The sequence below is a fragment of the Aythya marila genome (assembly GCF_965140915.1).
Source record: "Aythya marila genome assembly, chromosome: 3".
NCBI lineage: Eukaryota > Metazoa > Chordata > Aves > Anseriformes > Anatidae > Aythya > Aythya marila.
Window position 1 is genome coordinate 2,996,721 of NC_139044.1, and position 13,191 is coordinate 3,009,911.

The window sequence follows — 13,191 nt, forward strand, 5'->3', positions numbered from 1 at the left end:
TTTTTCCAATAGACCAAATTTGGGGTGTTTAGTTCAGTCTTTCAGCACTTGGTATTTGCATATTTGCTTGAGCTTACCAGTTGTTTTTGAATGCATTCACATTGTACTGTGATACAAGGATGCTGTTTAAAGAACGTTTTGTATAATGGCCCTGGCAAATGACAGGATTCCATTTAAGTCCATGATCATAATTAAGTCAATGACTAATGATTAAAATTTGTCACAAAACAAACTCTAAGCTCCAGGCAATAATTACTCATTGTTTTGAATATGCTCCCAAACTTTAAATTCCTAGCCCTTGGTGCTGGAGCATCGTGTTGATTGAAGATCAAAACCACCTAACACGAGCTCACTGCAGGAAAGCTATCACCCTGGTTCAAATATCTGTGGGGCAGGGTCAGCTGGGCTTTGTTTGTATCGTGATGAGAGAGATTGAAATGTTGAGAGAGATTAGGAGGAATGACGGAAATTGTTGCCTCTTCCAACACATTATTGAGCCAAAGCCTGCTCTAGCTGAGATTTGGTACTCTTCACTTCCCAAATGTATGCAAAGCAATTATTTGTAGCACTTGGAATAATTTGTATCCATTCACTGCCTCATCTAAGCTGCGGGCACTTCAAAACAAACAAACAAAAAACCTACCCACCTTGTTGTCTCCTCTTAAAAATTCCTGCAGATTTGAAAAGTCCTGCTAATTTGAAAGAAGGTGTTACTGGTTTATTTGAAGCGTTAATGTGTGTCAGACAAGAAGCAGAAGGCTGGAAATGCTGTGTGAAGTAGAACAGCTTTCTGTTTGTGAGGGAAGAGGAGGGTGGCTGCCAGACTAGACAGCAATTGGGCAGTATAACCCATTGTGACTTTGTATAAAAATAAAGAGATGAAAATAAAAATAAAGAGATGAAAAGGGGGTGTCAAGAGGCAGGAGACCTTTTCTCCATTAACACTAGTGACAGGACCCGTGGGAACGGGGTTAAGCTGAGGCAGGGGAAATTTAGGCTTGACATCAGGAGGGGTTTCTTCACAGAGAGGGTGGTTGCACACTGGAACAGGCTCCCCAGGGAAGTGGTCACTGCACCGAGCCTGTCTGAATTTAAGAAGAGATTGGACTGTGAACTTAGGCACATGGTCTGAACTTTTGGGTAGACCTGTGCGGTGTCAAGAGTTGGACTTGATGATCCTTAAGGGTCCCTTCCAACTCAGGATATTCTATGATTCTATGAAATGATTAGTGATACTGAAATGGGCAGCAGAACCATCTTTGTGAGCTAGAATAAAGCGTGTTCAAAGCAAAGGTCACTTCAGGCACTAACTGAACATCCCAGCAGACAAGGCCACTGGATCAGTGCTTGCTAAGTCTTGGGTACCTGCCCACTTCTTAGCTGAGTAAAGTTTTCTTAACAGAGATGGGCATAGCAGTGGGATGAATCTAGACCTTAGATGCAATTAAATGATTTTCCAGCAGGTACAAGAGAAAATAAGCCTGTCATTTGGAGTAAATCTTCCTAAAGAGAAGCGGCAAAGGAAATACCAGAGATTTAGATATGGAGGACCCATCCTCTGTGAAGCTACAGCTGCAGTTACCATCAGAGAGGAGAAACACTGGGACAGGTAATATGTTGTGTTTGGGGAAGGTAAAACTAATGAAAACTTCTTGCTATCAAACAACAATGTCAGTTCTAGGTGTCATTGCTCAGTGACACTTGGAAGTGCGCTACACCTCTTAGACAAACCGGGAATACCTTGCCTGGTCTTCAGCAACCAAAGTGCTGCTGCTTTTGTTGGACAGAGAAGTCCAAAGTCCACGGAAGTCAGTGGGTCCCAAATAGCTGACACTTGGTCTGTAGATATTCAAACCATTTTTTAAGACTAATGGCCTACAAGCATGAAGCATCAGAATTTGATCAAAACCAGTACATCTTCTGTCCTGCTTTTTTCCTTTCTCCCCTCCACTTTAGGAGGTCATAAATAGCCGATAGATAGTTAACATTTTGCAGCTGAGGCATGGTAAGTAGATCTGTTCGCTCAGTAGAGCGCACAAGAAAGAAATCTCTTACTATCATAAAGGACAGACGCACGTTTTTCAAGGCCTTAACTTATTCGTCTTCTCTGTGCAGGTCTGGGAATAAACACTGCTGTTAGCTAACAAAAACAGCTAAACCAGTACAGAAAACAAATATATATTAGACCTCACCAAATATGACATCTTTCTATCTCTCCGTATCTTAATCTCTGCTACTGAGCCATTGTTCAGTGCTAATCTTGCAAGCAGAATATGTCTTCAAGCAGCCACGTCTAATGGAGCCTACTGAATGCCCCAAGACCTGTGCTTTCACCCTAGCATAGTAGTGATGAAATAAATAGAAATGCCTCTGAATCCTCCCATGATAAAACCTCCATTGTCCCGGAAGAATGCTGCTTGATGTGGAGAGGGAAAATAAGCTTCAGCTGAGTTCTTAAAATGAGAAGAAAAAAAAAAAAGTTTGATTTAACATGTCCGGTTAAATCTCTTTAACTCCACAGTTTTTGTCTGAAACTTTTCCTCCTGCATCGTTTTGCCGAGCTCCAGGGAAATTTCATGTCGGCTTTCAATTTCTCTAGCAGCCTTCTGTATAGCACAGGGATTTCACTGAGGAGACAGCTCTGCCCTGGGCTGTGCTCGTTGCAAGGATGGCATCGGTGACAGCATCTCGGTCACCAGCTGTCTCAGGCCACTGTGCTTTTATGTTCTGGCCCAAGCTCATGACTCTACCTACCTCTCGGTGTCTATGCGTGACTGCAGTGTCCCAGAGCAAGTGGGTGTATGCACCAAAAGGTGGAGTGATAAGGTAATTATAATTCATAGTTGTCATGTAGCGTTTATCCCGGCATTATAAAGCAATTTACAAAGGAGTGCAAGTTTTATTAAACCTGTTTTGCAAACAAAAGAAATTGAAAAGGCACCCAGTCCTATCAACTGCAGCCAGGAAGCCAGTGCCAAGCTCTGGGCTTGGAAAAAAAAAAAATAATAATAATTAAAAAGCTTTGCAAAGATCTAACATCAGCAATGGACCAGATAAAGGGCGCCAGGAGAGCCAGAATGTCAGGGAGAAGTCCTGAGGGAAAGTTTGGCAGAGGAGTAAGCGGGGTGGTATGACTGGAAGGAAGGTAGAGGAGATGCCATGGGAAGAAGAGGCAGGTCCTGTATATACTGAAAAATATGAATGTCAGTGATGGAGTCTGTGCCTTTAACCTCTTAGATGATTACTGTTGCAGCAAGGAAAGAAGCGACATCTGCTTTCTCTGTTTCAGAAACAGGCATGTCCCGACCCACCAGCTGAGAGAAACCAGAAGAAAAATAAAGCAAGAGGGAGGCCTTGCTGCCTCAGGCGCCCCAAATACAGTCGCAGTATTGATGCTAAGGGAGCCTCGGCAGAGCAAGCATCGGTCTCTTTGTTTCCAGGAAAGCCAAAGTGAGCTGTGCTCTGTGGTTCGTGGTGGGGTAGTGCGGTCCTGCTGGAGCTCGCAGGCCTACCCTCACCTCCCCAGAGCCAGCCTGGGACGCGAAGCCTGCCATGGGAGGTGAGACGGTGGGGGCATTCCCTCACAGCACAAACAATTTTGGTCCAAGGCAGTAAAAAAAGGATGGAGAGGGTAGAGGAGAAGCGAGGGTTTGCACACAGCAGTGTCTCTCACAAAGTGTTAGAGAGGGTCGGTGTGTGTGACGGTAGCAGTTGTTTTAAGCTAAACAACAAAGAATTTCTTTTCTTTTAATCACAAATCCAAGCATATGAATGTTTACAGTGTATACTAATGATGCCTGTCACTTTGCACAAGCCATGTGCTTTATGCTGTGATAAGACTTGTGCTGTCTTGGTTTGGACTGTTTAATGCAATATAATGCAATATAAAGAAAGGTTTGGGTTTTGCATTAGTTTTACCCAAGAATTTTCTGAGCAGAACTGACAAAATGCACTAAGCTTAAACATTCATACTGTAAATGTTCCATGTAAAACATGTAGAGAGTGCTTTTCAGGAGGCTGCATGGGTGATCAGCTCTTTTCTAATAAAAACAGTCCGTGAGCCGAAGTCATCAATCCAGAGAAAGCTGAAATCTGAGAGTGATGATGCTAACGGGTCATATCCACAAAATGCATGCCTTAATGTGCTTCCATCTATCATCTGCATGATGAAAAGGTTGTAAATAAAGCAGTGCCCCTCCACCATCTCTGTCAGCATGGGCTAGCTTAATTCACCACTGCCTGCTCCATCTGCTCAGGAATGCAGCGATGCTCGCTAGGGGGAGCATGTGATATTTGTTATAAGCCTTGCCTGGTGTGACTTCCATTCACCTCTTTTCCCTGCAAGTTTTTCCCCTCCCTACTAGCATACAATTTGCTTAACAGTGCTGGTTCTTTTCATACCACTGTAATTTCGCTTCATAAATTTTATAGTTCTCCAGTGCCTTCACGAAAAAAGCCATTTGGCTTTTTAGCAAGGCCTCGTGTTGTCGTCTGGCGATTTTAGTCTTGTTGACTGGGTTGTGTTTGGCAGGCTTCCTGCCAACAAGAGCTTGGGCTCTGTGGTGTCGTTCTCCTCCTCCCTGGAGAACAGGCAGGGGATGCTCTCCATACACTCTTCTGAATATCTACCGTATTCATTCAGTTTGCAATAATTCCAGCTAATATTTGCCTTGTATGTTCTTAGTTGTATTACTGCTTTTTATGTTGTTTGCTTTCTCTGTTCTTGGTATTTGCCCATGCAGCTTTCTTTTCTGGTAAAGTTTTTCACAGCCTGTGCTTTCTCTCCTGTTCCCCTATGGCTGTTTCTTATTTGCTTGTTTGCTGAATCAGAACAAGCCTGCCCAACTGTACAAGAGAAGGAGGTCTGTGCTAAATGCACAGCTGCAGAAGAAACAGGCCATTCTTCTGTTACTGTACTTTTCCTAGCAAAAAGCTTTGGAGGGAAAAAAAAAAAAAAAAAAAAAAAAAAAAGGAAAACCACTTATTTATTTTGACCAGCTACAGCCTGGTTGGTGTGCACTGCTGGGGTACCTGTTCCTGCAGTTTCCAAGAGCAAAGACCCCAATCAAGCTCTTTTTCAATTCCATGGATCAGACTCTGAGATGATGTCAATAGAGACAGCATCTCTCTCTCTCCCTGACTTACGGATCTGGATTCAGGTCTTTTTGTCAACGTTTTGCATTGAAGCAGTATTATAAAATACAATACACCCACTGTCTCTCATGTTGGACAGTGGATTTGTACCCAGCCTAACTCAAAGGCAATTTGCTTGAGTTTTTCCTTCTTTGTGACTTGATAATGTTTTCAGAAATGCAGCACAAGAAATGCAACACACAAGGAAAGACTGTTCCAACAACTGTAGTTCCTTAGTTGCCATTAAGATAGCTGGCAAAGGCAAATCTGGAAGGACTGCTCAGACACGTAGCTGCAATGGGAGGTAAATGGAAAGAAGCCCACTCTTTTCCTGGTGAAAGTTTTGGGTTTGCTTCTGTAGTGCAAACCTTTCAGCAGCTCTGCATCACATATGAATTTGATACAGATATTTTTTTTTTTGTTACATGCATACATTTTTTGTTACCTGCCTTCATGTTTAATTTTACTTTTCATTAGATCAGGAAAGGCTGCTAGGAAGGATGAGGTAACTTACATGACCATGATCTTCTTTTTGTCACCACACAAAATGACACTTTGTGTCATCACCACTGCAAAATGTCTAGATACTTGCAGTGCAGAAATCAGAAAAGTTAGCACAATTTTATTGAATTGCAGATCACCTCCTCTGCTCAAACTTTGGAAAGTGGGCAAACAAAACAAACTATTTTAGAGTTTTTAGTCCTTCTGTGTTAGAAGCATTGTGTTTGCTTTTCTGGATCAGTCCAAAAGTTCATCTAGTCTTGTAAATAGTCTCAACCGGTAGCTACACTGGGAAAAACTTCGTAAAGGACTATATAAAACAGGATGTGCCTAAAATATCTTTCTGTACATATTTCTTTCTATCCTTTGGCAATGTGCTGAGTACTGTTTTCCAGACTGGGAGACTGGCTGGGCCATCCTCATTAATATTCACCAATGATGAATGAGTCTAATTTCTTCAACCTATTTATAATTTGGCTTCTGCAAAGTTCTGTTGTGGAGAGCTCTGGAATTAAACTGCATATTGCACAGGGGAGAAAAAGATCGTGTTTGTTCATCAGCCTGCAAGTGATTTTGAGTCCAAGCACCAGAAATGTGAGCCTTTCAAGACCTATTTCACTCTCTGGCTGAATCTGTCACTTTCCTGCTGTTAAAGTTTCTCTGAAGATTATAAAGGGCTCTGAATGGTCGTCTGTCAGTAGTGCCAGAAAGTGGTGAAATCTAAACCTAGGGCCTGTATCCGTGCTTCAAATATTGCATTTGTTTGGTGAAACTTAGCTTTGTCATTGCAAATATGCCTGAGAGTGAAAAGGAGAATAGTCTGTTACGGTGGCAGAGGGAGTCTCAGCTCTGCCACAGAGCTCTCGAGGGAAATCTTTGGAAGGCTGGTTGTGTATCTGAGAATACCTGGTGAAAAGCAATTAAAGATTTCTAATGAGACACATCATCCTTTATGCAAGCAGCACTCTTTAATTTAGCATTATCTTTTCCTCTGCTGGTTTTGCTTTCCTCCCTCAGAAATATCTGCTTTGTGTGGTTTTGTTTGTGTTTTTGTTGTTGTGTTTGTTGTTGTTGTGTTTTGTTTGTTTGTTGGCTTTAAGAAAAGAAACAAACAAAAAAGCCTCCTTCAGGTGCTGTCTGGTAGACAGTGCAGATTCTGTCTGTTTACCTCTAGGGAACGATGGCTGCTGGTGAAAAAACAAGAGCACGTCTCAGGAAAAAATTGCATGCAGTGGGCCAGTGATATATTCTTTGTACACGGCCATTTGATTACAGTCGCTTCTGTAATAGAGTGTAATAAGACAGAGAACCCAATTAACAGTCCACCAGGAGCGGTGCTGATGGTCTTTGTGCACTGCTGAGGTGAACTAACGTCAGGATTTAGTTGGGCTGGAGGCTACTGACTGCATTTACTGAATATTTGGCTTGGTAGTGAAAGATGCTGGCTTTATTCCTTTAAGGGGAGGAAGCAACGTGAAAACAAAAAGAAAGCACGACTGAAGGTTGCTAGCAGCAGCAGAGGATGGCTAGGCTCTGCTCAATTTAATTTGGCTTGACAATTTACTTTATAACTACAGATCTTTTTCCCTAACCCCCAATGACTCTCAAAGACGATTATAGGAATAGATCAAATATGCTACTAATTAAAAAAAAAAAAAAAATCACTGTAACTTGGGATGGCTCAGTTCTGCTGTTTCTAGATGCCCTTAAAGTCAGAAACCTTGATGCAGTTAGTCTGCAGAGATGCGAATATTTCCAATGTTTGAAAGGTGTCAAGAAGAATATAGATAAATAATCAAGAATGCATTTGCTAAACAAGAATCGAAGCAGAGCATCCTCTTCTTAAAATGCCTTGTTTTGTTTCAAGAGAGGTGGGCAGGTCTCCATGTGGCTGAAGCACTACCCAGCAAGGAGAAGAGCTTGTGTCCGGGAGCAATCGTGTTGGGGACTATTTGGAAAGCCCTGCAACTCCGTGTTAAGAAGTAGGACAGAGTTTTGCTCCTGGAAAAGATTCAGCTGCAAGGTGTGCAATGTTTGAGCTGTCACTGCCGTTACGTAGCGGAGATATGCTCCTTCATGTTTGCCATAACTAAGGGCTATAACAACAGTCGGTCCAAGGACTCAGGCTGGCTTTGGTAGCATCTCTTTCCCTCTTCCAGCTCAGGATCCTGAGACTGCCAGGTGTGCTGCCCCTTTCTGAATGTAAGGCATGTGCTGTTTTTTCTGGATTTGCTGATCCCCAACTCTGCAGGAGTAACTACCCCACGGGTCTCAGTGCCACCCCCATCCACTGTTGGGGCTCTCTGTAGCACTTAATCTCCTGCTAGCACTGCTGAGATGGGCTCCTTCTAGTTAGCTTGGGCACAAAACTGCCAATTTCATCGTCTTGAGCAGGACTTCAGAGTTCATCGGGAAGGCACACCTATGGCTGAGGTGGCATTTCCCAAACCACCTCCTGGAGGTGCACAGATCCCTACACCCTTTGTTGGCTGTAGAGATTCGCACGCTCACAAAGAAAGAAGCCAAAAATGTTTTATTTAGCTGTACACAGACAATGGCTGGTAGAGAAGAAGAATAATTGCCACATTTCACCTTGGGAATGCAGGCAAGTCTGATGCTCTCACCCACGCAGAACTGCACAGAAGCCCCACTGTAGAATCAGGAATGAAACCTTGAATAAAGCAGAAATGTATCCTTCCCCTGCGACACCAGGCTTCTTGATTTTGTAGTGGATGTGCCATTGTGTTCTCAGATAAAGCCAGAGCCTTCTCTGACAAAGACAAACCCAGCCTTTTCTTAGAAATGCAGGTAGGTTCATGCAGTTCTAAGTTCAAAATGTAAATATTAAAATGTCAAAATAAGGCTGCTTCTGCAATTTTGGCAGTTTGACTAAGTTGTAAGCAACAGAAAACAACATCTTACAATGGGAAACATTGGTGGATTCTAGTTGCAGTAATTACCAGCTGGAAATGTATGTGGTCCCTCCCTTGCAAGAATAACAATGGGATTAAACAACTAATTTACAATAGTCTCTTTTTATGGTAAAAGAAAATCCTTCTGGCTTCATGAATTATATTTGGCCCATGGAGTTCACGCAAGGACTAAACCACCAGGAATGAAGATCTCATCTCTTTCTCATTTTTATGACTTCTGTTACCTGCAGCAATGTTTGATATAACTGCTTTCCAACCCTCACCAGAGAGACTCTTTCTCTTTGCCATGCCCTGGAGTTTTCAGCATTGCTCAACTGGAGCTTTATTTAGATAGGACTCTTTTTTCTTTTTTCTTTTTTTTTGGCAGTCAGTTTTCCCTTGTTAAATCCTGAGCGCTCTGGCACTCAGTCATTTCAGAGTAATTTATTCATGTTTACCTTGGTTTTCCTCCACAGAAAATTAAAAGATGCTCTCACTAACATGGCCATTACTCTCTGGAATTGCGTCCAGTAAGCCTCTGCTCCCACAGGACCTCCCGTACAGCCACACCGGAGAGGAAGCTGCTTCCTGAAGCTGTATTGTTCTCCTGCAAAGTCGTTCTGTTCCTATTCTGTGCTTCTGCAGGTAGGGCTCTCACCTGGGCTGCAGAAATGTTGCTTGTGTCATCTGTTTTGCTCAGTATCTTTGAAGGCACAGTGTTTTGCAGAGATTTCTCATCCTGTCTAGCAGCTGCTGCTAGTTTCACACAAAGGAGTTCATCTCATCTCAGACTGTCACATTCATCTGGTTGGGATGTTACAGGACTTCAGTAGAGCTTAGACCCATGGTGGATCTGGCCCTTTGTACCTGAGCTCCAAAGAGCGAGCTGCAGGTGCCCTTCCTGCAGGGGTTTCTGCAGCTTCGCAAGTTTCCTCCGAAGCCTGTAACTTCGTGCAGATATCCAAAGGGGTTGCCTTGGAAACGAACCCTCCGAGCCTTCATTTATTTTCAGGGGAGCAGAAGGTCGAATGCCCAGTCAGCAGAGCTGTGTCTCGGGTACTAACGGGGAGGGGAGCCAGTAAGGCCAGAGGTACTTTTGTTTTTAAATGTCAAGAAAATGGAAAAGCATGTGAGAAGAAAATGATAAATTTCTGTGTTGAAGATAATGGCTGAAGCAAGTGCTTTGCTTTCATGAGGGAACAGAAGTCAGCTTGCCAGGAAGGTATGATGTCTGTACCTGCTTAATCATGCTTTTATCACAGGTGACAGTATTATCAGCATGACTATAGTGCCAAGCCCTTTTGTCCCTGACAGTAAATGCAAGAGAGACATCCTCAGCCCCGTGCAGCTCTGGAGAATTAAATTAAGACCAAGGATCAATCACAAAAATTGGACCAGACCTTTGGCTTCTCTAAACACTGCTGCTCCACAAAATGTGCTAAATCTACCCCACAGTTCGGCATGGAAAGATGAAAACCCATCTCCATGAATTGTTTTCCCGCCTTTTAGTGATTTATTTTGTGTATCTGACAGCAAGTGAGATTTAAAAACTCTTCTACAGTAAAACACAGCTGTTTAGAAGCTGAGCATACTGTTACTGCTCAGAGCAATACAGAGACCATGTCAAGGAGAGCAGCCCTGACGGCTGACTGACGTGTGGGTGGTCAGCTCTGCGCTGATGCTGTGATGAAGTGGGCACATCGTCCTTGTTACAGCTTGGACTCCTGCTTCTAAATGCATCTGTATGGAGAGAAGCAGCGATCAGATGTGGCGGTGGCAAGCACAAGTGGACACGGCGATTGTGTGAGGTTGGTCCATAGGGGTTGAGAGCACTCAGCCACACAGCAGCAGTATGCTGAGCAGTGAAAAGCTACACTCTCTGCCATCCTTTTTTAGGTGTTTTGCTGAAGTTCTGCTCTAGTCTGTACTGTTCTTTGGAGGAAAATTAGTGAGGAGTGATTGGGAGGTCATTACTGAGCTGCAGTATATGAACTAGAAAATGTTACAGGAGAATAGTTGTGAGAAGAGTGCTCTGAATGTCCCGTCTGGAGCTGCTGACCACCTGCCTGACCAGCTGCACTGGCTGAACTAGAGCACGGGTATAATACTTCAGTTGCTGTTCTCCACCAGCCAGATAGCTGATGAGTACCTCCTTGCCTGGATTGGAGAAACTGGGAGAAATAGGAAGAAAGAAAAGGACAGACTGACTTGGAAGCATCTGTGCATCATCATACACGACTTATATATGGCCACCAACTTGATATCAACAGCTCTCAGCCGTTCAGCTCTAGTTCCCTGTTCTGCTAAACACACAAAAGCGAGTGTGGCTACCAGGTACCCTGCTGCTGTTCATCTGACACCATTTCTGACACAGCATCATTTCCTTCCCCATAAATTTCTGACTCTGTATGCATTGCCAAGTGTTAAAAGGTTTTGAAGGAAGCGAGCAAATTGGAACCACCTTATGAGAGGCAAGTTCAGTTGTGGCCAAGATTCTGTGTTTAACAAAATCCTCAACAAACAGGATGTTGTTCACCACTTACCGGCTCTGTCACATTTTGGGGTTGTGAAGTTTGTTGTATCTGGGCTGAGCATTTGTATTCAGAAATGTTTTGCTATGAAGCTGACATTTGTTGAGGTCGTGTTATCCCTGAGGGCGAAAGGGTGAGACAAGATATGGTTTTGATGAGACAACCAACAGGCAGAGAATATCTGTCAGAGCTAACTCTTCTACAGGTGACTGCATGTTCATTCTCCTGACAGTGAGGCTTAACTTGGCTGTGACATTTAAAATAGAGAACCAGAAAATTCTGAGATGGAATGGCAGCCATAGCCACTTTAGATACAGTACAAAGTGGATTGAAAGAAGTCAATATGTTATATAAAAATAACTTTAAAAAAAAAAAAAAGGGTCAAGCATGCTGCTCACTCAAAGCCCTGATTTACTGCTCTACCAGCAAGACAATCCCATTGGTCAGGGGGTACATATTTTGCTCTACAGCCATTGTGTGATCACCATCAAGAGCCTTGCATACAAAAACCTTCCTGGCTTGAACTACATGTGGCTTTGGGGAATTTGCTCCATTTGAATAGACATGGGACTTGCGGTAGCAGTATGAAAACTGGCATCCCAGGTCCCGGAGTCTCTGCCACAAAAAGGAACCTCAGAATAGCAGCTTGCTAGGCTCACTTAACTGGGAAATGAAAACCTGTTTGTGCAGAGCAGTGTTTCAGATCTCCAAGGTTTGCAAAACCACCGCACAGCCTCATAATCGGGTTAAGGTTAAGTGGGAGACATGTAAGAAACATCTTCCTGGAGGTGATAATTATTTATAATCCCTTAGGACTGTTTTGACAACAGCAGCTATTAGGCAGCTATTGTACAGATCAAGGGTCACTCTGTGCCACTTCGACACCTTGAACTACAGTCAGTGCTGCTGCATTTGGGGCATGAGAGGTTTCTGCAAGGCCAGCTTGATGCCTTATTATTTCTTGAAGGTTCTGCTTTGGAGGTTTTGAATAAATGTACTGAACCCTGATTACCATTTTCTTTCATTTGTAAAAACAAGGAATGTGAGAGTACAAACAGCCTGCCTGGTACGCACAAAGCAGTCTCAGCAATATTTTAATTCATAGTCACAAGGCTGTCCCCCCACAATTTTTAATGAGACAAGCTTATATAGCACAAAATTATACTTGGAAAGCATTTAATTCAGCTTGATTGGAGTATCATGAAGATCTTAAGCTTATATATGTAGACAGAGCTAGAAGCAAGAATTATCCAGTAGCATTATCTTTTAATGGCTGTTTCTATTTTTGTCCTGAATTCATTTGCTTAGAATAATAGCTAAAATCTTGTGCAGTATATGGAGAAAGAATTACTGATGGTTCAGTTAGCAGACAAAGGGATAAATAGGTTTAATTTCATGGAAGCTTTGTTAGATGAATTTTGTTTAATGCCAAATCAACATTTTGTTTGTTTTTAGCTAGAAATAATTAAGCGGGATTTATGGCTAACAAGTTACCAACTGGCTAAAATGAACCATTGGCAGAATACGTGAATTCACAATAAACAAAGAACCAAGGTCACTGTTAAGTCCCCTGATTATCTTGAGATATCTTGAGATAATCAGTTGTTCATCTTCTGAGGTATTCTTTTGCTTTTCAGAGCTTAAAATTTTTAGAGGGGGCAGAAAATTAGGCTGAATATTCATGGCAGTAAGGGCAAGGAACTGAAACCTCTTTTTCTACAGGGTGCCTTAAAAAAAGTGTTTTTGTGTTGCTTATGAAATATGTATACACTTGGGAACATTGCATCTTTATTGGGTTTAATGGGTTTTAGTATATTTACAGTTGTCTGTTTTCTTTTCTTTCCTTTATTTTATTTTTATTTTATTTTTTTATTTTTATTTTTATTTTTTTTTTCTCTGCAGATAGTCTACATCTGATGTATGAAGTTTGGGAAGACTTTTAAAAGACTTTGGGCTAAATACCAGATCTGGAAACTATGAGGTAAGATCAGTCTTCTAGTGCTTATGGGTGTATTTACATTATCTCATAAAAATAGGTGCTGATTTCAGGTGCTGTCTGTATGTGCAGCTATAATAAGATTTCAGTTTGGATTTTCATTGGTCAGTTATATTAT

The 13,191-nt window shown here is 42.4% G+C and overlaps 1 protein-coding gene across 3 annotated transcripts in view; it reads left to right on the plus strand.

The window, feature by feature from the left end:
- Positions 1-13,191, plus strand: part of BFSP1 (beaded filament structural protein 1) — a 79,547-nt gene that overhangs the window by 18,755 nt on the left and 47,601 nt on the right. For 2 of the 3 annotated variants that reach the window (XM_082757731.1, XM_082757732.1), the window contains exons 2-3: positions 9,023-9,191; positions 12,980-13,058. Coding sequence is in view for 2 of the 3 variants with exons in the window: in XM_082757732.1 (XP_082613858.1) it covers positions 13,054-13,058 (5 nt within the window). In the remaining variant the exon portion in view is untranslated. The remainder of the gene's footprint in view (positions 1-9,022; positions 9,192-12,979; positions 13,059-13,191) is intronic. The other variant, XM_082757733.1, reaches the window with a different exon arrangement.